At 48.1% G+C, this 26019-nt stretch overlaps 11 protein-coding genes; 2 read left to right on the top strand and 9 right to left on the bottom strand.

Annotated features, from left to right (window-relative positions):
- Window positions 1–564: 564 nt before the first annotated feature.
- Window positions 565–2185, bottom strand: FFUJ_09908 (related to allantoate permease; the record flags this gene model as incomplete). XM_023568137.1 has 4 exons in its annotated part: window positions 565–1161; window positions 1212–1782; window positions 1829–1912; window positions 1962–2185. 4 exons carry the CDS (start codon window positions 2183–2185, stop codon window positions 565–567), a joined length of 1476 nt encoding a protein of 491 aa, XP_023435482.1.
- An 858-nt stretch (window positions 2186–3043) lies between these two features.
- Window positions 3044–3566, bottom strand: FFUJ_09909 (probable brt1 protein; the record flags this gene model as incomplete). XM_023568136.1 has 3 exons in its annotated part: window positions 3044–3142; window positions 3197–3349; window positions 3411–3566. 3 exons carry the CDS (start codon window positions 3564–3566, stop codon window positions 3044–3046), a joined length of 408 nt encoding a protein of 135 aa, XP_023435481.1.
- Window positions 3567–4268: 702 nt separating this feature from the next.
- On the top strand, window positions 4269–5413 carry FFUJ_09910 (related to D-amino acid oxidase; the record flags this gene model as incomplete). XM_023568135.1 has 2 exons in its annotated part: window positions 4269–4908; window positions 4962–5413. The coding sequence occupies 2 exons, from the start codon at window positions 4269–4271 to the stop codon at window positions 5411–5413; spliced, it is 1092 nt and encodes a 363-aa protein (XP_023435480.1).
- A 210-nt stretch (window positions 5414–5623) lies between these two features.
- On the bottom strand, window positions 5624–7270 carry FFUJ_09911 (related to peroxidase; the record flags this gene model as incomplete). XM_023568134.1 has 2 exons in its annotated part: window positions 5624–7077; window positions 7132–7270. The coding sequence occupies 2 exons, from the start codon at window positions 7268–7270 to the stop codon at window positions 5624–5626; spliced, it is 1593 nt and encodes a 530-aa protein (XP_023435479.1).
- Window positions 7271–8707: 1437 nt separating this feature from the next.
- On the bottom strand, window positions 8708–14348 carry FFUJ_09912 (related to ankyrin 1; the record flags this gene model as incomplete). XM_023568133.1 has 8 exons in its annotated part: window positions 8708–8980; window positions 9031–13154; window positions 13232–13370; window positions 13424–13651; window positions 13704–13769; window positions 13821–13874; window positions 13928–14159; window positions 14215–14348. 8 exons carry the CDS (start codon window positions 14346–14348, stop codon window positions 8708–8710), a joined length of 5250 nt encoding a protein of 1749 aa, XP_023435478.1.
- A 667-nt stretch (window positions 14349–15015) lies between these two features.
- FFUJ_09913 (uncharacterized protein) lies at window positions 15016–15918 on the bottom strand (the record flags this gene model as incomplete). The annotated part of the gene is made up of 1 exon (XM_023568132.1): window positions 15016–15918. The coding sequence occupies one exon, from the start codon at window positions 15916–15918 to the stop codon at window positions 15016–15018; it is 903 nt and encodes a 300-aa protein (XP_023435477.1).
- Window positions 15919–16234: 316 nt separating this feature from the next.
- FFUJ_09914 (related to microbial serine proteinase) lies at window positions 16235–19469 on the top strand (the record flags this gene model as incomplete). XM_023568131.1 has 4 exons in its annotated part: window positions 16235–17498; window positions 17549–18075; window positions 18133–18732; window positions 18786–19469. 4 exons carry the CDS (start codon window positions 16235–16237, stop codon window positions 19467–19469), a joined length of 3075 nt encoding a protein of 1024 aa, XP_023435476.1.
- Window positions 19470–19718: 249 nt separating this feature from the next.
- FFUJ_09915 (uncharacterized protein) lies at window positions 19719–21254 on the bottom strand (the record flags this gene model as incomplete). The annotated part of the gene is made up of 1 exon (XM_023568129.1): window positions 19719–21254. One exon carries the CDS (start codon window positions 21252–21254, stop codon window positions 19719–19721), a length of 1536 nt encoding a protein of 511 aa, XP_023435475.1.
- A 242-nt stretch (window positions 21255–21496) lies between these two features.
- FFUJ_09916 (uncharacterized protein) lies at window positions 21497–22312 on the bottom strand (the record flags this gene model as incomplete). The annotated part of the gene is made up of 1 exon (XM_023568128.1): window positions 21497–22312. One exon carries the CDS (start codon window positions 22310–22312, stop codon window positions 21497–21499), a length of 816 nt encoding a protein of 271 aa, XP_023435474.1.
- A 298-nt stretch (window positions 22313–22610) lies between these two features.
- On the bottom strand, window positions 22611–23534 carry FFUJ_09917 (related to L-2.3-butanediol dehydrogenase; the record flags this gene model as incomplete). XM_023568127.1 has 4 exons in its annotated part: window positions 22611–22801; window positions 22884–22960; window positions 23031–23452; window positions 23511–23534. 4 exons carry the CDS (start codon window positions 23532–23534, stop codon window positions 22611–22613), a joined length of 714 nt encoding a protein of 237 aa, XP_023435473.1.
- Window positions 23535–24304: 770 nt separating this feature from the next.
- FFUJ_09918 (uncharacterized protein) lies at window positions 24305–25663 on the bottom strand (the record flags this gene model as incomplete). XM_023568126.1 has 3 exons in its annotated part: window positions 24305–24987; window positions 25040–25443; window positions 25518–25663. The coding sequence occupies 3 exons, from the start codon at window positions 25661–25663 to the stop codon at window positions 24305–24307; spliced, it is 1233 nt and encodes a 410-aa protein (XP_023435472.1).
- Window positions 25664–26019: the final 356 nt, after the last annotated feature.

Raw genomic sequence — 26019 nt, 5'->3', positions numbered from 1 at the left:
CCGAGCCGCTGGTAGTTGCACGATGCGGCGCATTAGATGCCGCAAAGCCGCAATTTTAACTCAATAGGGAACGCCACAGTTTAAGACTCATGGTCTCTCGCTGGGCGAATGAATCTACGGGACGAAAGACAGACACATATTTTCCCTTATTTTACCTATATGTCTATCAACCCATTGCAATCTACTGGTCGTGTCGCTATTATCATGTTTCCCTGTTTCTATCAAGCCATTGATTGTAATCTTGAACCTGTTCAGATGGTTCATGCGAGACTGTTTACAGCTTCGGGCACAAGCCGACTTGCAAAATCCACTTTGCTTCTATTGCTAGTGAACTCTATTCCTGCGGCTCCGCGACATTGGAAACCGGTGCCGCACGCGATCCGACGGGTCAAATATTTCCCAATGCGGTAATATTTCGGCCTCAGGCGAGTCTATACCGCAAAGTATGATAAACCTATGCCTAAATTAGGAATCATATATTGAAAACTGTCCATCGAACACGAATCAGATATTGCCCGTATACAGAAACTAAGACTACATCCAGCCGCAGTATATTCGAGAAGATTAAAGAGTGAACAGTGTCGGGACTCTTCCGGTTCCTTCATGTTCAGCAATAATCTTCTTATTGGCCCTGCGAAGAATAAACTTCAACAAGAAACAAACACAGATTTCTAATACAGCAAACGCCAAAAGAAGAATCATCGCCCTAGTATATCTTGGCTCATCATTCGAGTCGAAGAAGTAAGGGCTCCAGATGGTTCCAAGCTGACCGGTGACGTTGATGATAGCCGTTGCACAAGCCTTCTTCGTCGGTGTCTGACCAACTGAAGACGCAGCCCAGCTGTATAAAGCCGCATTTGCTCCAAAGCAACCGCAGATGTACAGGAACGATGCAGCGTAACGAGCGGGGATATTGACTGTAGCAGCACTGATGATAAAACCGACAATTGCGAAAAGGATCGCAACGCTTATGTGCCACCCTCTCTCTGCTTTGCGGTCACTGTGCCAAGCGATGAAGTATGAGATGAAAGAGCCGAGAAGATATGGTGGTGCAGTACAGACAAGAGTGATTGTTCGACTGCCCAGATTGAAGCCTCGGACGATGGCAGGGTAAAAGTAGTTGAAACCGTAGGCTGACTGGTTAGAAAGGAGCAAAAGAGCCTGTGCCGTGGTTAGATGCTTTCGGAAATATGGAGATTCAGAGCACTTACAAAAGCCCAGACTTTGATATCGGTAACGGCAAGTCTTAAGCCATGCATCACAGACTGGTCATGTTCCTCCTCAGACACAGCATCTCTGGCCATGCGAGTGACAGCTACTTCTTTCTCCTCCGCGGTAAACAGCCAGCTCTGACTCTTCGTGGCAGGGAAATCAGGAAGCATCACAAACGCGACTAGACCCAGCAGAAATGTAACAGCACCTTCGAGGATGAACAGCCATCGCCATCCCTGAAGTCCAGCCACACCTCCCAAGCCTGCAAAGATACCCGCAGCCAATAGGCCAGACACTGCAGTTGCAAGCACAAGGCCAGAATACAGAACTGCATAGCGGAGTGCCAACTCTTTCTTGGTATACCAGCAGGACAGGAGGAAGAAAACGCCTGGGAAGAAAGGCGCCTCACATATACCGAGGAAAAAGCGAATGACGATCAGGTGCGTGAATGAATTACAGGCAGCGGTGGCAGCAGATACAACAGACCATAGGCACACCCATGATGGGATATAAATCGAAGGTCGAACGCGGGTGAGGATCATGTTGCTTGGAATCTGCATGAGCATGTATCTGTCTTCCGTTAGCTTATGATTCCCATGATTGATAATTTACTGACCCAACGTTTAGGATTGCCAAAGCACTACTGTAATCGTTGCCACTCAACCCGAGATCCTTCTCCAGAGAGTCCAACTTTGCCTGACTATTGTTGCATTAGTAGAGCACTGAAACGCTGACCAAGTAATTCTTACGCAATATTGTTCCTGTCCAAGTAGTTGAACAAATAGAGGATGAAAACCATCGGCATCAGGGTCATGTCTAGCTTGCGGACAAGACTCTTTTGCACAGAATCGTAGCTAGGATCATCAACTTCGGAAGAGATACCCACTTCGTTGTCGGTGTTCTTCGAAGGGGAGAGCTCAAGGGTTTTGCCATCAGCAGCGGCAGAGTACGCTTCTGAGAGTTTGGTGGACATATTGCTGGAGGCTTGGCGGTAGAAAGATATTGAAAATATGTTTGAAGACATTGGTAGTTTTCAAGGAGGTCAAGGGCCTACTTTATATGTTTCTTGCTCCAGAAAGCTTACCGACATCGGATCTAGATAAGACTTCAGAATGGGGCCCCGGAAAGGGGCATGAATCGTGGGGTATCTCACATCGAATCTAGGAAGTTGTCACTTTCACGAAACGCTATCAACCATATCTCAAAGCGAGGCCGTGAAGCAAGTCCGAGAGGCTTTTCATAAAGAGTGGCGCAGCGCTAGTGGTTCAACGGAGGTGTACCTCCATTCGATACCTAGGCTTTGTGGCTGACTAGTATTCCCACTATCTTATAGCTGTAAGTGGTGCTTCGATGTATTGACAAGTGTAAACAAAGCGGAGTCGATCGATGTCTCTCCGTTCCGAGAGTTTCCTGCCAAAGTGGACTCAATGGCTGCCCTATCGGTTAACGTTGACTGTTCTAGATCTCTGCTTTTACCAGTGTCCCAGGCAGCCCTGGAGGATATGTTTTCGACCACATCTTTACTTGCTGAATCGCCTTTGGAGAGTGGGTCCACGAACATGTGGAGACAAGAGATTATATATGGCTGAGATCCTCTCACAAGGCCCTACCACGTCTAGAAGACACACTGAAGCAGTCTGTCTCCGATATTACACGAGGGTACCGGTCGCTTTGAGTATCATATCATAATATAGTTCTATATCAAGTTGATTGTTTTGATTGAGTTGTACGTAAGACGATTTTAAGAAATTCGTCGTATTCTCTTCTATAAAACCAACCGGAGAGTAATCAATTTATCTTACGAATATGCTAGAATTCTTTTTAATTATTCTCACAGCTTGCTAGACTTCTCAGGAATAGCAGCGATAGCCTCCATCTCCACATGAGCGCCCTTGAGAGGAAGCTGGGCCACAGCCACGCACGTTCGGCTCTATCCGTCGTTGTCAGTACCGAGCCAACTCCTGAGGCGAGATAAACAACTTACTGGCTTCGGATCAGAAGTGAAAAACTCGAGGTAAGCTCTGTTAACCGCAGCATAGTGGTCCATATTCAATATAAAGATGGTGACTTTCAAAGCATTATGGAGACTTGTTCCCGCCTTGTTCAGGATGGCGTCGAGGTTCTTTAGGGCACCCGCCTATTTTGAGCATTAGGATACAAATCGATTAACAGCCCGGGGGAGAGAAAAGAGGACACACGGTCTGATGATAGGGACCCTCAGCCAGTTGTCGAGTCTGGGGGTCCAGACCGAACGAGCCTGAGCAGTAGACCGTTCCATTGTGGATGATTGCTTGGGAGAGATGGGGGCTGGGTGCAGGCGCATCGGTAGTTAAGACACCTGTTCGGAGAGCCATAATGAGTATTGTAAGGGTTTGGGGGATTTCACACGAGTTATGGAAGATAGGCTGGGGCTGATCTTTGAACTATGGGGATGACTGCCGCCTATAAGGGAAGAGAGTCTCCGATGTTCGGAGAGGGTTTCGGGAGGCATTGTCACTGAGCCCATACTGAAATCAACTTGAATACTTCTGCCCAACAAGATGTCAGGATGAATCCGTGATAGATCTCCCCTCAGTCTCCACCGTCAAAGAAGAATGGAGGTGGATCTCCGTGGGACTAATGCAGCCCAATGTCCAATCAAGTCTCAGCGGACACCTCCCTCCATCGCTTTAAACGCCTTCTCTTCGACTACCTCGGGATGGAAGTCAAATGAGAACCTGGGACAAAACGAAATAAATATCAGAAATTATGACGTGGGCCCTGGAAGTGCAGATAATATGCCTCATACGAGCGAGATATGCTACCGGCGTCTTCCGGAGTCAGAGAATAAATCTAAATCAGTTCCCTCTTTTTATAAGAGCACGCGCTAGCTCGTACTTCAAGTCATCCATCCTGATTCAAATATCTTTGTGAATTCATTTCTAGAAATCTTTACCACCACTTACTAAGAATGTCTCATCAAGGCGAAACCATTGTCGTTGTGGGGTATGTCGAACAGCTTTCCTGGCTTTGAAGCCATTGAGTTTGCTTTTGAGCAATCTATCACATTAAGAACAATGACTAACTCTAGAAACCACAGCGCTGGAGTCATAGGACTATCCACAGCCCTTCGAGTTCAAGAACAGACTCTTTCGCAGAACAACCCACCATCCATCGTCATCATCGCACGAGACTTCCCCAACGAGACGTCCATAAACTATGCTACGCCTTGGGCCGGCGCGCATTATAGACCATGCCCAGGGAACACTCCTCAGCTACTTCAAGAGGCAGTATGGGCGAAGAAGACATACGACACGCTTGACAGTTGGCCTGAGAAAGACAAACTCGCCGCTGGTGTGGAATTCATGCCAGGAGAAGAGTTTTTCGAAAACCCAGCGCCTGAGTATGTCGATGTTACCAAGGATGCATCAAAGTCGGTGTACGCTCACCTCGAATCGAGCTTTGAACTTTTCAGCAGCAGTGAATTGAGTGCTATGGGTGATTCTCTGCAACTGGGTTTTCGTTACCGGACATACTCTCTCAATAGTCCTCTATATATATCGTTTTTACAGCGCAGATTTCAGAATAGGGGAGGCCGTGTAAGGCAGTATGCACTTGCATCACTGGAAGAGGTCTTCTCTATTGAAGCTTCTGTCTCTGTTGTGATCAACTGTTCAGGCATGGGCTTCGGTGACCCGAGAGTATTTCCCATCCGTGGTAAGTGACATGATACTGACGCACCCTTGATTCTATTACTAATCGTATTTCAGGCCAGACATGTCTTGTCCGAAACCCAATTCCCAAGACCATAACACGCCAGAACTCGGATGGGTCTTGGTCATTCGCTATTCCGCGACCTTTAGAAGGCGGAACTATCATTGGAGGCACCAAAGAGCCTCATAACTGGAACCCTTACCCTTCAGCTGACACGCGACAAACTCTCTTATCCAATGCAGCAGAGTGGTTCCCTTTTGACAGCGAAGCCCCTGTATCAGCTGACGTCAAGGAGTCCGATCGCTTCGATGTTGTCAGGGACATTGTTGGTCGTCGGCCAGCGCGTGAAGGTGGCCTTCGCCTAGAAATGGAGCGTCTCAAGCCAGGTGTTGTTGTTCATGCGTATGGTGTTGGTGGTAGAGGTCTTGAGCTATCATGGGGGATCGCAGATGAGGTTGTTAGTTTGCTCCAAAAGCAGGGCTATTTTTCTTCACGAGCGCGTTTGTAGATGAGCCACATCCTGATCAGTCTGTTGTTTCTCTCACTAATTCGGAGGGTCGAAGATGCTTAAATCTCTTATGATATTATTTGATTGATCTCAATTATATGTGAAAATAACGCCAAGTTGGATATTTAAGTCAATTCATTATGAAATTCTCGATTCGCTATGCTAATCCCAAAATGCAAGTCTAGATTTAAATATTACAAGATGATATGCTTATGAACACTTATCAGGCATGGCCTGAGTAGGAAGGAACTGAACACCTGAAGCAGGGTTGCCACCCAAGACGATGTCAAAGTAAGTGCTCTGCTCCTCAAACTTGGTCTTGGCCTGGAACGCAGTGAAGCCGGCTGACTTCTTGCCAGTAGCCTTGAAGTTGGTGATCTCAGTCTGGAACTTGGGAACTATAGAGCCCTTGACGGGTTTCTTGTGGGCGACGCGGAGGGTCAAGGGGTCCTTGGCACGGGCGTCGCGAACCATGGCTGTGACGACGAGAGGTGCATTAGGAAGTGACTCGAGCACGGCGCAAGACTGCTGAAGTTGGTAAAGGACGGTGTCATCGACCTTGTAGCCACCGGTCTTCTGGTTATCGTGGGTGACAGTGGCCTTGGTGGAGGGCTTGACCTCCTGGATCCAGAACTTGGTGATACCATTCTTGGCGTCAAGGGTGGTATCGAACTGGAAGTTCGCAAAGAGCTGGCCAGCGCCGCTAGAGGTACCGCCCTGGAAAGTCACCTGCTGCGTAGGAACAGTGACCTTCTTGCCGTCTCGACCAGAGTAGATGAGGTTGATAGCAAGGTCATTGGGATCACGAATGTTGTTTGTGATTTTGACTCTGACCGTCCCAGTCCAATGCATTTTTCCTTTACTGTTGAGAGACAATTCGGTGATGTAAGGGCGGACATCGTAGGCCTCAAGGACCGGGGTGAGCTGCACACTCTTCGGGACAGTATCGATCATGCGGGTAAGGATATCAGCGCACATGTTGTTGAAGCCAGCCTTGGTGGAGAGCTTCTTCATGGTAGCCCTGTCGTTATCGAAGATTCTCTTATCCGAGTGGAAGGTCGCGTTCTTTGCAGCAACCAGAGGGTTCTTGGACGTGCCGGCCAAGTACTCAGTGACAATGCCGTTGTGGAAGGAAGTAATGTCCTTCTGGAAGGGCACTGAAGTGTCGTTGTTGGGATCAGCCTTGATTTCGACGATCTCGGGAAAGTCAACGCTGTGCACGCCACCAATAGCATGGCCGCAAGCAACCATAGCAGTCATGTCCTCCTTAGTGAAACCAGCCTTGGTAAAGGCAGAGAATGTATCCTTCAAGTTGGTTGAAGGCTCAGGGACACCCGATGGACCAGCCTTGTAAGCATCGACTCGACCAGCGCGGAAAGGAATGCTGGGACCATCGCAAGCTCCAACGGCAAGCACTGTGCCGAGGGCTGTGAGGTCAGAAGCGGTGGCGCGCTGGTTATGGAAGCCGCTGAAGAAGCTGAAGGTGTTGTTGAAGGCCTTGCCGGGGTTCTCAGGTCGAGAAGACTCCCAGTAGATGGAAGCATCCAGGCCACCAGTTCCCGCTTTGGCATCGTGTGTGATGACATCGTGGAAGGCTGTTCGGAGCCATTCGGCCGTGTTCTGTTGTCCAGGATTATTGCTTCCAAACTCGCAAGTTCTTAGGGCTGAGAATTGTCAGTAGTGGCTTGGGACGACGGAATGAACGGCGGGTTCCTTACCATCGGCGAGACCTCTCTTGTTGAATCCTGTTTGCATGTACAGAAGATCTTCAACCTCATCCCATTTTGAGGGCCAGACAAGCTGCGAAGCAGCACTTAGTTGAACGAGTGCAAAAGCGAGAGTGATCGAACCTTTCATGATGGGCAGAATTGGATAGAACGAATGTGTTGGTGTGCCACAAAACAAATGCCATGATGTCCCTCGCCATCTTATACTACATCTCCCTTCATAGTCAAAGCCCAATATCCCAGCACACGATGTTTCACTTATGGGGCAGAATTAGAGAATACGAGAGCCTGGCTCCCAAATAGTGTAAAAGCTATGCATAAATCCAGCCTAGAAAGTCCGTCGGGCATTCCGCATGACTAGGAGCGAGGTCCAGACAGCGGGAGATACGAGCCCTACCCATGTGGAGTGCTCCAAATTTCCAGGGCTCGTAAACAGATGAACCAATAGCGTTGGTTTGATTTCAATGCAGATCCCCTGAAATTTGCAATTTACCCGCCAAGGTTAGACCGTAGGACTAATTTTAGATGTCGGCAAGACAATGCCGAACTCCACTAGGAAGTTCTGGAAGATCGCCTGGACCTGATGATCCATTGCGGCTACGCTTTGACTGGAATGCTAGGAACTATTGTAAGGCGATGCTAGTTAGTGTTTATCTTGACTCGGTAGTTCAACGCTGGATATCCACTAGTTGAATCGTATAGCATATCTCTCCTGGAGAACATAGAGTTTGCTGGGACGGCTCGTAGACCCTAAGTTCTATAATTACTTTTCGTTGAGCAGAGGCAATCACGGCAATTACTGATAGACGAGAGGTTATTTGTACTATAATGTAAGGCGCAGCTATACGAGACATATCAGAAGTTCTTTGAATTACCCTTGTTGGATCTTCCGTTTGCGGAAAGGATGGTCACAGACTTTGAGGCTCAAGATTACTAGAGATACAACCACCATTGAGGTGATCTAATAGACTTATCTCAATCATTGTATACGTCTCTTTCTCTTTAATGTTCTAATTTATCATTTAAATTTCTTAGCCATACTCTGGAGTCACTAGCGCTTTGTATCTCTGCTTTCAATACCAGTATTCGACCGGTTACCCTATGTATCTTGGTCGTTGATTGATGTTAAATGAATCAAATTTTGTCCTTTAATAATCCTGTTCTAAACATTCTATTCTAGGCTGAAGGCCAACGCTAACTATGGATTTATCTACTAATTTCTCGGTGTTGATTTGAGCTCTCGGCCAAAACAACATTGTTGAAGTCGCTCACCATTGCAATGGCTGCTCAAGCAGAAGCAAAGACACCCAAAACATGTATTTCAAGCAAAAGGGCTTAGTTTAAATTAGGTAAAACTAGGACAGACTGATTTAATCCTTAGATGAAGTAATCTAAGTACCCTACGCTCAGAGTAGAACCTTTCTTGCTTTTCATGAGCTATTCGTCTCATATAATGATGCCACCATAATCACAGTTCCCAGGGGCACAAATCAGAAAGAACCACTGCTGCGGCTCCCAAGTCAACGCATATTGTAAGTGAGACATGGTCATGAACATTCATGCAGCTTTATTTACTCTCTCCGTCGGCTTCATCGTTGGACCAATCTCCTTCTGAATCATCATCCTGTACCTGCTCAATCCCTGGTGAACTCTTTGGATCATCCCCTTCCTCTCCCTTCTCCTCCTCCTCTTCCGCCTCATCATCTTCAACAAACTCTGGGCCCTGTTCTTCCCATTTCTCGTGATACGGATGAACCTCCTCTCTGTACCGATAGCACTTGAAACACAACTCGTACGAAATATCGCAACCGCTACAGAGGTACAGGGTGCCGTAGGAGTGCTGATACGTTAGTAAGTAGACTGCGTATAGTAATTTCGAGGGAAACTCACAAAGTGGCACAAGTCGCAAAGCCATGGAGTTCGCACTGCCTTCTTGGAAAGATGGAACTTTGACTTCCAGTCATCCTCCTTCTTCTTACTAGGGCTTGCTGTTAACAAGTCTATCACTTCTTGTGATGCTCCATAGTATCTGGCCATCTTGAGCGGCGACCACTCTCTGTCATCAGACGTCCGACCTCGAACCGACGGGTCTGCTCCACGATCCAGAAGAAGTTTCACGATCTCGGGACTAATTTCATCGGGCGTGCCCCAGCTTTCACAAACGCGACATGCCCAGAGCAGAGGCGTCCAACCATCGTCGTCAGGCTCATTGATAGATATTATGCCGTTGGTAAGAGACAGCACCAATTCGACAAGATCAGATCTTCCTGTTGCTACAGCAAAATGTAGCACTGTCAGGCCAGACTTGGTCTTTGTCGTGATGCCGAGACGTTCTTCATCATCGCCACTTGCCTCGAGTAATAGACGAAAGTGCTGAACTGTTTTCAAGGCTGCATAATGTATAGGTCGTCGTCCATGAAGGTCTTGCCAGCCGATGTCAGCACCTTTCTCAAGCATGAGCTTGATAATATCTATAGAGCCAGTCAGGATCGCTGCACTCAGGGCCGATCCCATGTTACCACCATGAACATTGACGTCGGCGCCAACATCATTGATTAGATACCGGGCAATTATGTCCTTATCTTCCGCAGAAGTAAAATATTTCTCAAACACTCTCTGCAGCGGTGAGCCATACATCCAAGAATTGGCGATATCCGGGTTAGCGCCCTTCTCGATGAGCACTTTGACGGTATCAACATCGCACAGCTTTGTTGCGATGTGCAGAGCTGTCCCATCCTTAGCAGACTCCACGTTCAAGTCAAACTTTTGAGAGGAGAGCATTCGTACTAAAGGAAGGTCTTCATTCATGATGGCTCGTCCCAGGGGGGTAAACTTATCCTTGTTCCGGATTGTCAGACTAGCACCGCGGTTTATAAGGCGCCTGACGACAGATGAATTTGCGGGTTTAGGAAGACAGAAGAGAGCAGAACCTCCCCATATGTCTATAGAGTCAACGTCCAAATTGTACTCCAGCAGGATCTTGACAGTCTCTTCATGCTTGGTGGCCACAGCTAGGATCAGAGGTGTTCCGCCTTTTGGAGTTTTCGCCTCGATATCAGCACCATTTTCCAGTAACAGCCGTAGGAGCTCATTGTAACCGCAGGATGCTGCACAATGGAGTGGCGTGTAACCCGCATCAGTAAAGTCACCCTCTGGGCATCTTGTTTCAAGATCTGGTTTGTGTTCAAGAAGCAGTTCGACCACCTTTACCTGGTTGAAACACGCGGCGAGGTAGAATGGCGTGCCATCAGCAGAGAGCGCATTTATATCAGCTCCAGCTTCGACAAGGACCTTCATACATTCGGGAAGATTGTAAGCAAAGTGAGTTGCGTTCCATTTGTTGTTGGCGCCGCTGACAGCATTTATATCCGCCCCGGCATCAATGAAAGTCTTGGCTATTGTCGCTTCGTTTCCCAGGACGGCAGACATCAGAGGCGTAATCTCATTGGGAGCAGCGTAGTTGACGTCGGCTCCGTTCTCCAGGAGGGCTGTGACTATGTCTTGATAGCCTGCCCTGGCAGCGGCCACGAGAGGCGTACCATGATAAGGAGAATCGTCTAGCTGTATATCAACCTTGTGGCCCTCTTTGAGTAGCATGTTCACAATCTCAACATTATCCGCTCTCGCAGCATGGATAAGAGCAGAATCGTCATCGAACTCTTTGCACGTGCCGTGTTCAAGCAGCATACGACAAATCTCAACATGGCCCGATCGTGCCGCTATGCCCAATGCATGGAATGAGTGAACCTCTCTCAACTTTGAATTGATATCCACGCCAGCATCAAGTACTGACTTGAGGCATTTTGGGTATGGAGCACCTGAGATGGGGATCAAGGCAGGTCGAAGTTCCCTCACATTGGCAGTGAGGACTTCTGTGTTCGCTCTAGCTTTGACGAGTGCTTGAAACACTACGTGATGGCCTCTACCCCCAGTATACCATAGAGAATTCCTGCCCTTCTTATCCTGCGCTTCAACGAGTGCTGATTTGGCTAGCCTGTCGATGACCTTCGCTCGGCCATACTTGGCAGCTACCACTATGGGCGGCGTGTCTACCCAGTTGGGGTTGACGGCAGCAGGGTCAGCTCCGTGCTCTATAAGGGTGTCAAAAGCTGCAGTATCATCTCTGACGATGGCGCAGTGAAGAGGTGGCGAACAATTCGGATCTGTCGACTTAGCGTCCGCTCCAGCTTGTAAGATGGTCTTTAAGTGCTCGGCTGAACCGAGGTAAGCCAGCCGCGAAGTAAGCGTGCCAGGCCACTTAGCTATGTGTAGATTTTCAGTGGCATACGTTAGCAAGACCCCTAATGTTTCTAATTCTGCTGATCTTCCTGCGACCATTATAGCTTCGAGGCAGACATCTGCATTTGCGCTTGACTTTTGTAGGAGTAACTTCACAACATCGCTACGTCCGTATCTCGATGCCTCGATAAGTGCCTGGGAAATATCGCGTTCGTCAGGTTCTTGAGACTGAATCCAGGTTCTGATCCAGCTTTCGTTGCCTATAGATGCAATCACTGGCGTATGTGAGAGGAAGAGTCTGTCCGATCTGATATGAAGATTTGAAAGGAACCATCTGGCCGCATCCCAACGCTTGAGTGCCGCACCATCGTTGAAGAAGTTTGCGATGCTGTAAGACTGTGGCTTTGGAGATATTTCTAAATACCCTAGTTGGTAGTGCAGTATCCAGAATTCGACAGCATACGATGTGATATCTGATGGATACTCAAATATTCGTTGAACAACAGGACATGTTCGGCAAGCTGCTAGGATCTTGTCTTGGGTAGAAGGTAAGGTGAGATATCCAGCACAAGCATCCGCAATCTCTCGATGGCCGTCTTCTGAAGACTTACAAGCGTACCAAGGCTGGTTTGTGGCGGAAGCGTCATTTGTAGTCCTCAAAAAGTCCCGAGCGGCTGGATGGCGAAATCGAACTTGACCATTCTCTAGGATTATCATGGGCCCAAGGCAGTTTTCAATATCCCACATGAGATCTCCATATACCTCCTGCTCAGGGACTGGGTCCGTTGAGGCGCCGATGCTGAGTGCACTCCCCAGTTCTTCAGGAGTCAATGGTCGAAAGGAGAACGACATCCACATCAAGACTTTCCGAGCCCACGGCCGCGAGCTTTCAGGTATTGCATCAAAGCATCGTTCGAATATCTTAGCCGGTGAAAGAGGTGTAAGTGATACGAGGCGCCGCTCTAGAGCTGACTTTGTAGATGCACAAGGGACGACGAGGAGCCATTCTAAAAGGAAGCGGCGTAGCAAGTCATCGTCACTGCAGAATTCCAGTAATTGTCGTATCTCTTTCTTAACGTGGCGATATTGTGGTCGCACGTGGCACAGTTCGGTCATGAATTCGAGCACAATGCTCTCCATAACTTCAGCTTTCAGCGGGTGCTCTCTCAAGTCAATCGTAGGAAACTCTGATAGAGCCTCGCAGATCCTACTGTCATCAACGGTCGTCACCAGAATCTTGAAATGCTGCTCAGAATTCTTGGCCATATCAGAGACCATGGACAACAAAGCACTGCTGTCGTCACACTGATCAAATCGGTCAATGATCCAGTGAATTTCACCGTGTGTTGTTACGTCCCCCATAAGCTTCTCCAAAAAGTAGAAGGCATCTTTATCGGTCCAACAGTCTGAGAAATCGGGCGGTTCTATGTCCGGCATCTTATCGTTAGGAGATTCTCTTATCTGGCTGAGAATCTGGAGCAAGAAGGAGTTTGCCATGGCTCCGACGGAATTCCTGCGGATATCGTGTTTGTCGAATTTGAAGTAGAGAATGCATCGGAAGTACGAGCTCTTTCCAATTATCCCTTCATAAACATGCTGAGCCACGTTGGAAATTCTGGAGGTGCCATGAATATGCAGAAGAGCGAGACCCCAAGACTTCAGCCATTTAGTCATGGTATCGTGCTCATCAATCCAGTGAATCCGCGGGTTGTGTTGAACTTGAATGGGTAAACCGAAGGTGCTTGGTGCATTATGACTGTCATAGCATGGGATAACTTATCATCCTCCCAGTGAACTGGAGTAGAAATCAGCAGGTTTGCTCCAGTCGATGTTTGACTGTGTGTTGACTTACAAGATGAAATCCTCTGGGTCTGAAAGCTTTCGTACGGAGCATATGCTTCAGTTTCATCGGCCAACTCTTTATGAGACTTGTCGATGAGTGAAACCTTCTCCATGGGAACTCCAAGTGTCGCGGTGTATGTGTCAAAGACCTGTAAGTCAGTCAGTATCATCATTGCAACATAAAACCTACTTTTCAACTTACCTTTTCAACAGGATCTGTCTTTGATGAAATGATATTGATAACGTTGGCGCGTGTTAGGACTCTGGTGTTTAAGAAAGAATTATTCACGTCAATGATTGACCGTGCTAGACTTTTCAAGTTCAGGCTAGTTGCTGTTGAGTCCGCTGGTTTCAACATCTCAAGCCTGGTTGCAAGAATTTCGGTGTCTTGATGTGTATCCAGAGTTCTGTGTGGACAGCCGAAGAACACCTGCAAGAGGTTAATGATAGCTCACAGAAACCTGAATCTTTATATTTCATACCAAAAGTTTCGTTGAGTAACTCATATCACCATGTTCGCTGTCATATCGGCTTGCTAGTATCAAAGCCTGATATTCTGTTAGCATGAATGCAACGAAATGGATTTTATCCCAGCTAACCTTCTTGGCTATGATACCTCCTATGTCGTGGCCAAAGAACGCTATTGGTAACGGCTGAAATACTTGGTTAGTTGCAATTCGGTATCTAAATGCATGGTAATTCTCACCGTTTTCTGGTCGCTTCTCAACTCAGCAAGCTTTTGAAGAAGTGCAGAGGCCTCAGAGGAAATAGCATCCTCAGGATACGTAGCCTCTGCTAACTTTGTGGCATCATAGGCATATCGAATAACACGTACTTCCCATTTCATGTGGGAGGCCAAGTCCTGAATCCAGGTCTCGGTCTTACTTGAGCTCCATTGCCTGCTCTCCTGATCCCCAAGGCCATGGATTGCTACAATGCTATAGCAAGCTTTGTTAGAAATACGGATTTTGAAAGGGGGTAAGCTTATCTTACTCAAATTTCCTTTCGGTCGTCTCATATTCTTCGGTTGTATCGATCGAGAGACTCAAGTCAGGGGATGGAGAATCGTTATCCATGGTAACGCTCGACGTCTCGGTGACATCGAGCGACCTTTCCGGGTCCTCCATAGCGATATGAGCGTGAGTCTATGACTCTACATAGAACCATGGGATAGTGGCTTGAAGTTGATAGCCCTCTCTAGTCATCGTGAGGAGCAATAGTGCAGAAGGCTGACTCAGTCACGGCAAAATGGACTGATCAGCCGTGGATCTTACGTGAGCCTATAATCGTTGACCCCTCGTATCGAATTTTGTGATACCTTCGGGAGACCGGGAAATGAAGGGGTTTTCAACCGAGGTGATAGAAACAAATGATCTAAAACACGCTAAATCTCACGGAGCTTGACTCAGTCTTTCTGTCACCTACGATATGGGCCCTAAGTTTTGGTCCCCGAGGGCTGCTTACGACCTGCATGAGCTGAACGACAACTGGCAATAGCTCCCGAAAATCGACCTATAGATAAGCATAGAGAGCTTTGGGAGGCTGGATAATCCTTGTCGATGTGGAGGCTGGGGTCCTAGATGGAGTTATCCTTCCGATGTATGAACAAATCATGGGATCTTCCACCACAGATTTTCGAGCAGGATTAAGCTATTAAGCTGGTACCCACTTTTAAGTATGGAATGGGTCAAAGCTCCGTCAAGGATGTTCCAGTGCGTGTTTGAGTTAGTACCCGAGATGTACACTTTGGAACAAAGTCTGAGTAACCCAGGTGGTTATGCTATTGAGGTTGCTTCAGGAGCTCTGACTACCTATCTTCTTTGTCTTGACAGAGTTCTCAATCACGTTGGCCGAGGTGATATCACAGATAGCGTTTAGATCTAGTTCCCCAAGCTTCATCTCCATGTCCCTGTACCTATCACTCGTCGGAGCCAGCGTCGGGTCAAGTAGTACTGGATCATCACGTTTTGTGGTGCCGACAAGCCATTCCATCGACGTTCTCCAGTCGGCCTTGGCGTTGACAGTCACCACGCATTGGAAACGTCCCTCGTCCCTCCGCTTGAGCAGAATGGCTGTCCGCATAGAGACAGGTACACCAGTTTTTGTCCCAGGGTTCTCCAACAGTGTCCAAGACGCACAGTTTGGCTTGCCATAGTTTCGTCCGCGGAGGTCGATTGATCCTGTCACGGCCGCAGCGTAGGTCATCTCTCTTGCGACTTCACGCTCATACTTCAGACCACTTCCTAACTCCACTCCAGCTGCGCCGGCGCCGAGGGTCACGTCGCCTCCAGTAGTTGTTGTCTCTGTCTGTGTAGTCTGGTCAAATCTCAAGTTGCCGTTGGGCGCGATGGCAAAAACATGAGGGTCGGCTACGCCTTTCTCACTGGCAGAGAACCTCAGCTCAATATCGACATGTGCGATGCGCCGCGCTCGCTTTCTCGGGTCAAATCGAAATTCAAGTACCAGTAGAGTACATAAAGTATCACCTTCGGGGTCAAACAGGCCGTGAATAATGTCGATACTAGCGCAGCGAATGTCGACGGCGCCTTTGCGTTCAATGATGTTCTCACGCTGGTAAGGATCTAACGGATCATTCTGCGTGCGAAATTCATTCCCCTCCTCGCCTTTGGGCGCAAGTGAGATGCCAAAGGAGATACCTTCCTCGGCATCCACATCGTAGTCAGGATCAAGACTCATTTCGTGAGCGTTGACAGCAATAAGAGGTAGGTTGCGAGTAAATGGTAGAAAAGGTTTGTGAACAAGAAATGGAGGGGCTTTTGTGACAGCCTGATGTGATACCTGTGAGGTACATGCCCTCAGAAATGGGCTTCTTTGCACCCCTGTCCATATATGGATATCCTTGAGTCTGCTGAGCGGCTAATAAATGACGTGTCTCTTGTAGGTGCAGGCTGCAGCGGGTAAGCAGAGAAGCAAATAAGCAACCAGAGGATCATTGAAATGCAAAATAACAGCCGAGAAAAATACATCCTAAAAAGATCTGATACAAAGAACGATGACAAAGGTTGCATTCACAACAGACGTCAAAGGCATCGTTAGCGATGACGACGACGAGGACTACGAGAACGATGATTTTGAGGAGGAGCCCGCCAAGATTACCAACCACGATGAGGTTCTTTTCGCCTTTGAGAGCATCACGAATGAGGCTCGGAATATGAAGCTGAACTTGGGCAAGAGAGAAAATCGAGAGAGCTTCTTACAAAAGTATGGGCAACTCCTCTCAAAATCGACAAAAGACTCAAACCAGACACTCCTTCATATGATTGCTAACACAGTGGGACACAAATCGTTGACTCGCTGTGTTATCAAGTTCGACAAGACCTTGCTGTACCGAGTGGACGACTCAAGCAAGACTCCTCTGCATATCGCCATCGCCAAGAAGAACCATGCGTTCATCGAAGTGGTCTTGGACGAGAAGAAGGCGATCGATGATGTTGATTCACTGCTCCGCATTACTTGTGAGCACAGGCGGAACTGCATCCATACAGCTATATATCACAACCTCCAACCCCAACATACCATAAAACTGGTCAAACGAGCATCCGAAGAGACACTACGAGCACAAGACCAAAGCGGCCTGACCCCTCTTCATTTGGCTGTCGATTACAAGTATGCATCAGAAGGACAGCTGAAGATTGTTGATACACTCCTAGCTCATGGGGACAGTGCCTTGGATGAGTATACCAAAGAGCCCCAAAACCTATCCGTCTATGAGTACCAAGACCACACACAGCGCCTCTGGCGGAAACAATTCGAAGTACCTGTTTCCGCTCGTGCTGGGGAAAGAAAATTGGGCGAATCAAGGGATGAGTTACAGGGACAAGAGAGCGAGCACGCCGGATCAAGGCCCAAAGGAGGGCTGGAGCATGTTGGCGGGAGAAGCCGCATCTCTCAACAAGGCAAAGACACCCACGGCGGGCTACATCGAGCGCCTGATAACCCCCATGCACCAAGATCAGAGCAGACCGAAGTACTCGCTTCAAGCCGCACTTCTAATGAAAGTGTAAGCCATACAGCCGTGAATAGAAATCCGCCTATTGAAGCACCCGAGGGCTTCAAGCCTATACAGAGACGACAAACGGGTATGGAGAACGGTGAAAAGCAGGCCCTGGAAGAGAAACGGAAGAGCGAGTACGCAGAGAAGATCCGCCAGGCAGTCAAGCTACACTATCTCCGGACTACTCTGACGATCAATTCGAGGCCTGCTAGTAGGGACCAGCTCAAAGCTGTCAAGTTTCTCCATGGCGCGAATCTAAACAGTGAGACGGGATTTGCGATACTTTTGGCAGATGCTAACCGTTGTTTTCAGATATCAACTTGTGTTTCGACTACTCTGAGGCACCACCGGAGATCTACGAGGATTCCTTCAAACAAAGTTATGACCACATCAACTTCGACCAAGTCCTGCGCTACGTTTCATTCCGAAGAATCGAGCTGCAGAAACCCCCAGTGTCAGCTGTGAAGGCAAGGCTAACAAGGAACCGAGCTCAGACGTCGAATAAAGGGCGCGGCAGAGATGACTTGACTGTTTTCTTCAACTGGCTCAAGGGGAAGGGAGTCAAGCATATCCTCAAGGTTATGGTGGATGACCTGAAAGACCCATCGCATAGCGATAAGGCACTCGAGGATTGTCTACGGCCTTTCGAGGTGGAGATTCTCGACTGGACGAAAGTTGACTTGTGTCCGGAGACTATCTTAACTGCTTGTCGCAATGTGAGGCAGCTTTATCTTCGATGGAGTGGTAATAGAGCGGTTTTGAGAGCTTGGAGCGAGCCTGATGGACTAGCGAAGCTAGAAAGACTTGAGGCGGTACATTTGGTATACAGTGAGGAGCAGGTATGTGTCATTCTAATATTTTCCGTTATTACGGCACTAACACTGGGCGTTCCATAGGCATTAGAGTCGGCCGATCGCATCACCATGTACGCAAATGACTTCGAGGAGCGGTTAAACGAGTCAGCAGCCGCAAACCCGAACAGATTGCTCGTCAATGACGAAGAAGATCCTGGGGGAGGAAGACGTATACTCGTCTTCAGGTGCAAAGCAGATGTTCCAGGAAGTGAGCGAATTGTCCGAGAGGGAGCATTCGCAAAGGCTCAAAGCGGCATCAATGAGATGAGTCTACAGTCTAACAGGTGGCTGAACTGCATGGACAAGTTCGCCGACGAACTGCAAAACACTTGTTCCGAATTTGTCAAGCCTCAGAATGGTATCAAGGTCGCCCTTATCGACGATGGCGCTGATCCCTACGTCGAGTCTCTACGGGGTAAGATCTGGGGTGGAGAGACATTCAGCAGAGGTTTTCCGCACGAGAACGGACCCAGCCCTTACTATAGATCTACCAAGGGCCATGGAACTGTTATGGCGGATATGATTTGCCGGGTATGTCCGATGGCGAGGTTGTATGTTTACAAGCTTGAGACGCAGACGAGTCTCAACCTGGCGACGCAGACTCATGGCAAGGAATACATTGCTGCAGAAAGCGCGGCATTGGTTAGTATAGATTCACAAATTACTATATGCACAGTATGACTGACTAGTGATAGGCTATAAGGGCAGCGATAGACCAAAAGGTGGACATCATCTCAATGTCCTGGACGGTCAAAGAAACAGTCGAGAATAGAGATGGTGTCAACGCGTTCCGGCAAGCCATTAAAGACGCCCTCGACGCGGGAATCCTCCTCTTCTGCGCCGCAGCAGACACAGGCGCCATCACCGAAGTCGAGTACCCATGGTCTTTCGACCGCCAGCGCATCTTCCGCATCGGCGCTGCCACCGCAGACGGTCGCGTATGGGGCCCAACAGGCAGTCCCCAGCACTTAAGTTTTATTTTACCAGGTCACAAGGTAGTATCGCGGAATCCTCATCGAGAGGGGGCGTTGCCAGATGACTTTGAGGAACGTACCGGTTCATCCGTTGCCACGGCGTTGGCGGCTGGTCTAGCAGCACTTATTCTTCACTGTGTCAACCTCGCTGTTGTTCACGGTAAGGAACATCCGTCTACTACGGCTGTTAGTGCCGAAGACCTGGAGCGACTTGCGAATCACGACGATATGTATAATGTGCTTCGTGGTATTGGGTTGGATGAGGGGCAGCAGCGATTTATTGAGGTTTGGCGACGGTTTGATCGTCCGGCGAAGGAGCTCAAGGAGCCGATGAGTGATAGAATGGATGCACTTGGGATTGTGGCTAGACTGGCTCGAGATCTTGTTCCTAGTGGGAGTAGCTAGTCTTGGGCCAGGCTATGTGCAGTCGTGAGATATACCATAGTAAAGGCTAGGCAGAACAGACACCAATCGCTGCTCATGCTGTAGGAAGCTGTAACTAATGATATATATCTTCCGCTCAAGTCCGAGGGAGAAGCCATTATTAAACAAGACAACATCGCTTCTAACTACCCAAACAGTGGTCTCATCTAGAAAACGTATAGCTCTTTACTCCTTTCCGACGTAACTGCTATAAATATCTGCAAGCAAAGATCAAAACAAAGTCATACCCCACATTCCACTCGCATATTTGTATTTATGCGTCCGGATCTTACGTCTCCCATCAGGCAACACTTCGACATACTCATTCAGTCCAGGCCTATATCCAAGCTCCTTTTGCTTCTGTTTAGCTATCTTATCTGCTTCCTTCTCTGCAGTAGTTGGTGGCCGAGTTGGCAATGGCAGCCCAGATCTGCGAGCGTCCTCGACTGCAAGACAGAAGCCAAGGTCATCTTGTATTTGAAGTAAAGTTTCAGTAGATAACGAAGAAATTTGTTTCTGCATGGTAGTCAAGCTCGTAGAGGAGGATGCCGCTGTTGACGGTTTTGTGTAGACGAATTCTGAGAGATCGTCGCGAATGCGCTCACAGGTCCAGCAATGGCAGTGCTCCTGTATGGGAGATGGGTCGTCCATATCGAACAAAATCTTCGCATCTCGTTTCAGATCCTGCCCCTGCGTTTGCTCTGACTGCGTGCCTCCAATTTCTTTCAGGAAAGCCTTGTACTGTCTGGGAAACAGGCGGTGCGTCCTCCAGAAAAGCCTGACTCCGAAGGGCTGGGGACAGCCCATCTCTTCTTCAACTGCATTGGGCTCCCTCAAGTGAAAGTCCAGATACTCCAAGCCCGCTCGAATCAGGGACCCTTGCAAGGCAGGTGAGCGTATCCACAGAAGCTTATTAGACTCCTCGATGATATTCTCGTGCCTCTTGACTTCACTGAATAAATCTGTTTCGATACGCACTTTGCCCGCGTCTGCATATGCCGGGGGGCTCTGTAAATACTCAAGAATATCGCATGGTTGAGACGTGATATTGGTGAACAGCTTCTGAGCAGATCGAGGAAGTACAAGCTGCATCTTGTCCATATCGATGACATCCCTGATCGCAGGCCAGGGGAAGCAAATGTTTTTCAAGCGCGTAGCATTGGCACCCTGGGCGTTGCAAGCAGCCTCATAAGCCTCCGGGTTCAGCATAAGTGCGTACCATACGAGCAGTATGTCCAATGGTGGCAGATAGTCCTTTGTGAGCTGGAGAGCAGCACGGGTGCCGCCATGATGCGAGTAGGCACTCGCATGGTTCAGCAATAGCTCAATACCAGACCACCAAGTCGTAAATCGTGTAACTGCGAGTTTTATGAGAAGGTCCCATTTTTGGGATGCGGGAAGCTGCGTTGGCTCCGATGGCGATGCCGGCACTGGACTCTTGGTGTCATCGTATGCAGGTGGTTGGATGACCTCAATGTTGAGAGCGCCCGCGCTAGCCTTCAGGTTGCGAAAACACTCAAGCAGAGCGAGATGTACAGCTGCATGACTCGCGTCGGGGTATGCCAATAGAGTCTCAATACTTTGTGATTCCGTTTCGCAGGGAATTGAAAACACGTTTGAGAAGACTCTTGGGTCAGGAATGACTGTTTGTTTACCGTCTGCCTGGGAGGGCTTGTATGACGATGGCAATGTCCAGGTGTGCGGGTCCAGATTGACCGCGTTGTCCACGACCTTTGCGCCGCTGCGAAAGTTTTTAAACAGCGGCATCGAGAAACCGTTGCATCTCGAGATGAAAGGAGAGTTTGATAGATGAGCCACCGAAAATTAGAAGATGAAGCATGCGGTATAAAGAGGGAAATTAATCGTTAGCCTTTCACTCCGCCTTGGAATTCCTTGCGCCTCATCCTGGGGCGCATGACGCTAAGCCACCCAACTCTAAAGCTTAACTCAGATAAGGCTGCGTCGATAACTTTGACGTGAGCTGCGATATGATTCTCAAAGCAGATCTTCTATGCATCGCTACTATCTGTAAAAAATGCATGTAGTATCTTTGCAGCTTCCTCCGAATCATCCTTTCCTCGAATCTGATCCAAGGCAGCTTGCGTCTGTTCAGGCGTGAAGCCTCGCTCAGGTGTATAGAAGTACTTGATCGTTTCCGTTGAAATCTCCTCGTTAAATTCAAAATGACCTTGAAACGTCAAGACACGTCCTGGTTGAAAGATTCCCTGCACGGCGCAATGTGGCGTGCTTCCTATCGACATCCACGACTCGGGCCATGATGCTTCAAATCGAACATGATCGCCATGAGCGAACTGCACCCGTAATCCGTCTCCCTCAGGCAGGCTTAGAACGTGATCGAAATGAGCTGCGAATTTCGGGTTTAGGACAACTTTGTGGATGCCGACTTCATAACCCTTTGTATCTTTCTCCACAATCACTCCGTATTTCTCAAGCAGGGCTTCGGAGATGATCTGGTGCCCGAAGCAAGCTCCAAACATCCGAACATATTGATGAGTCTGGTAGGTTTTTTGGATGAAAGCTTTCAACCTCGCAATCCACAGATCCTCGTCGTATACCCCTTTCACAGAACCTGTGATCAGGAAGGCATCGAAGTCATTTGGATCGGGATATTCGTTTTTGATAATGTCGAATGCAGAAATCTGCAGAACCTTATCAGACCCCAGACTCTTATTGACAGCTTGCAGCCGATGAGCAAAGATACTGCTATATGTTGGTCCCCAAGTTTCGGCGACCTTTGGTACAACGTAGTCGCAGTCCAAAATGGCGATCCGTACAGGTTGTTGGAGTCGGCTTTTCACGGTCATTTTTTCTCGGAGGCGGAGATAGTCGATATTCTAATATTTGAACTTGGAAAGGGAACAGGAATTTGAATTGCTTGAGGGGCTGGTCCGTTGGAATCCGGCAGATAAGTACTATCTTGTAATGCCCGCCTGATCATGAATTACAGCCGAATGCACCCCCACTCACTATTATTACCAAATATGGAAAGTTTTAGAGACTGTTGGTCTGACTAGTACAATCTGATGTTACCATGAAGTGGGTGTTCTCCATCCTTATCGGCTGCATGCCGACCTATGCCGAAGTGCTCGGGGTAACCTCCGACTAACAGATCCAACCTCCATCAACGTTGTAGACAGCTCCGGTGACAAAACTAGCTTCATCACCGAGAAGAAAAGCAACAACATTTGCAATTTCATGGGGCTCAGCGAGACGCTTTTGAACCTGCAGCGCAACTTCTGCTTCTACAGCTTCAGCCATTCCCTCACCCTCCATCATGGGTGTTCGTACACTGCCTATTAACGATAATGGTTGTCAGAAATACGGCAGCTTCACGTGGGACGGCTGTGTGATTTCTCGCTATGGACCGAAACGTACCTGGTGCCACACAGTTTATGCGAATATTCTCGTTCTCCTTTGCAGCAGATCGAGACATGCCAATGACAGCATGCTTGCTTGCACAGTACACAGAAGCATTAGCAAAACCAGCTTGGCCGTCTACGCTTGCTGCTGATACCCGCTCACGCATGAGTTTTCTTATTCCACAAGAAAGGTTGATCGTCGCCTACAATGCTTCCTCCAGATTTAATATGATTTAGCTCTGCTCTCAAACAATTGAAAACACCGCGAGCATTTACTCCCATGATGAAGTCCCACATATCATCAGTTTCATCACGAAGACATGTCCCGTGGGTAAAGACGCCAGCCATATTTACAGCACCGTCAAGCTCACCAAAGACAGAAACGGTCTTCTCGATCCACGCATTCACTTCTTGGCTTTCACGCACATCAACTTGGGTGATGATGTGCCCATCGCTAGGAAGAGACTTGAGAGCAGCCTCAAGGCCGGCTTTGTTCATGTCGGCGAGCGAGAGTTGGGCACGTCGACTTGCTAGGAGCTTAGCAACTGCAAGGCCAATACCAGATGCTGCGCCAGTGACCACGATCTTCACGATTCAGGTTAGATGCTCGATTTCAAATAGAGAGAGTTTTTGATATACATACCGTCTTGCCGTCGAATGAAGACATTGTTGATGGACTTGGATTTTATTCGTCTGGTATTTGGCGTGCGTATGGTGGGGAAAAACATAGGATGATCTAGATGTCCTATTTGTAGTTGAGATCTGTGGCTGAGGACTTATATCACCATGTAGAACTTAGAGCTGAGCTGATGCCTTTTAACCAAGTATTTCATCCCCAAGAGTAGGACTGGGGCACAAAATTTGCTCCTAGACCTGCCTATTTCCCTGGTATACGTAAACGAAACAATACATCTAACTGTTGACTTCCATACATCACTACGTGGTATGCGCCACAACTCAACCTTTTATCTAATTCAGGTTACCTCCTTCACACAATGTGATTGCGCACAGCAGGTTTAGCACTGCATCATTCTCTATTCGGGTTGTTAGGCTCTACATGCCAAATCCGGTTAGACAGCAGAGACTCCTTGAGAAGGCACCTTGTGACTCCAATTCTTGGCACAGTTCACGGGAGAAAATGATGATGATTGTAACAAACCAATGGTCGCAATTGGTGCAATAAGATTCTATTGATAACGTCCGAAACCAACGTTGCTTGCGAGTGCCTTAGGGTAGTCAAGTCAAATAGTGGTATTGTTCGTGGGCCTTTGGAGATAAGATAAGATAAGACAAGATACCCTCTTGATTTCCAGTCTTTGTAGCATTGGTACTTGGTAATAAAGAAAGCAGATGGGTTTGATCGGGAGTTATCATTTTTAGAAATACACAAGCATTCTATAGTCTAATTATAATTATTTACCTTCCTCCAATCATTGCTCAGGTTGCCCCATCAGCGATTGGATATGTCTGCTTCGAGGCATCTATGTATAAGTCTTTGATATCATGGTGGAACTGCCCATGTACCCGACGGGCCAGCGAAGTCATTATACTCCTGCTCAATAACTCAGGCGTCTTATGTTTATGCTTCCAATTATGGCTCACAAAAACGCCCTTGCATTCACCATTTCCGTCCAACGTAAACTCATTGCCGTTGGCCTGATTGCACGGTATGCTTTTCACATCATGTGTTCTGTTAAACTCGTATCGAATATAGTAAGAAAAGGCGCTCTGCTCATGCGCCCACTTGTGGTTCCAATGGTCGCAGCCAGGTATGCTCCGTGGGCAATCTTCCCATCGTTGAAACATGTCTTGGGTACGCTGGCTTGCTTGCGCGATCACGAAGCCCGTGTTGAGGATGAGGTTTCCTTGGGGATCGTAGTCTTGTTCCCAGTCGAGATCATAAGCCATTGCGACTAAGGTCTCAGGGCGGTAATCCCAGAGGTTCATGAGCCATTCTAGTGGGAGGTCGAGATGTGTGAAGACGGCGTCTGAGTCTAGCGAGATGACGAAGTCATGGGTCTTGAGAGCTTCTTTGGTGATGGCAGGCTTTACCCAAGTTCCGTGTCGATCGGGATAGTCGGCTGCACGGACTAGCCGGTAGTCGTAGCCGTGAATCATAGCTAGCCCATCAATGTCAGCTGAGCATGATGCATCAGAGTTGACAGACTGTACCATATATATAGTGGTTTAAGTGACCTCCAGTCCGCCCGGGCAGTGTTGTAAAGTCCAACGGACATTCATTCAACATTGTGTTCTCGGTTTTACCATCAAGCCGAGTATCAGTATCAACGATCACGACCCTTTTCCCTAATGGCTTCTTCCACCGCACTTGGTCGACTGGTACTTCGAAGCGTTCTCCCTTGTCGGTGACGAATACTCTCTCTGTGATTGGATGCACCAGGGGTTTCCATAACTCCGCCATCAGCTTCGGCAGAGCGAAGCTCTCAGTTCCATTGCCAAGCGGTTTATATGCCTCCGGTCGAGGTTCCTTATGACAATTGGCATTGAATGTATCTGTTGTTTGAGGAGGTGGAGCAGGAGGAGATGGAGAATGAGATGGAGAGACGATGGGCTTCCTGTACAGTAAATCGTCTTTAGTATCGGAACTCGAGGTCTTTGCCGGGCAAACGAGTGGGCAGCGTGTACTTACAGCGGATAAAGCGAAGAGACGGGAAAGCAGAAAAAGACAAGGAACGCAGTAAGACTGAAAATGGAGCAGATCCATATGGCCCGCCTGGGAGTGTTCAACAATCCCATCTTTACACTATTTTGAGCACCGCAGAACTGAAGGCCCATTTTAAAGACAACCAGAAAGAACCAAGAAAATAAACATGACGTGACGTGACGTGACGTGACGTGACAACAGCGAGCTCAACGATTTAAAGATGGCAGTTAGACCGGGTCCCGCGGGGCTATAACATAATTCGAAGCCCTACTGATCTACGAAGGCGCGATGCTACGTCCCTTGCCTGTAAAGCAGGAAGAGCCGAAACTTTGATCTACGTAATCAAGTGGAAGCATCGTTGTCACTCAGATACTATTTAGCCAATGGCGATGTATCTATCGTATGATGATTACGATCCTTACTGTCTAAGCACAGATTGTTAGCTGGAATAGGCAACTACCGAAGTATACGAGAAGGATAATATCCA

Source organism: Fusarium fujikuroi, chromosome FFUJ_chr09 (genome assembly GCF_900079805.1).
Source record: "Fusarium fujikuroi IMI 58289 draft genome, chromosome FFUJ_chr09".
Lineage (NCBI taxonomy): Eukaryota > Fungi > Ascomycota > Sordariomycetes > Hypocreales > Nectriaceae > Fusarium > Fusarium fujikuroi.
The sequence above is the reverse complement of the archived record's forward strand: the minus strand, read 5'-3'. Positions and strand labels throughout refer to the sequence as shown.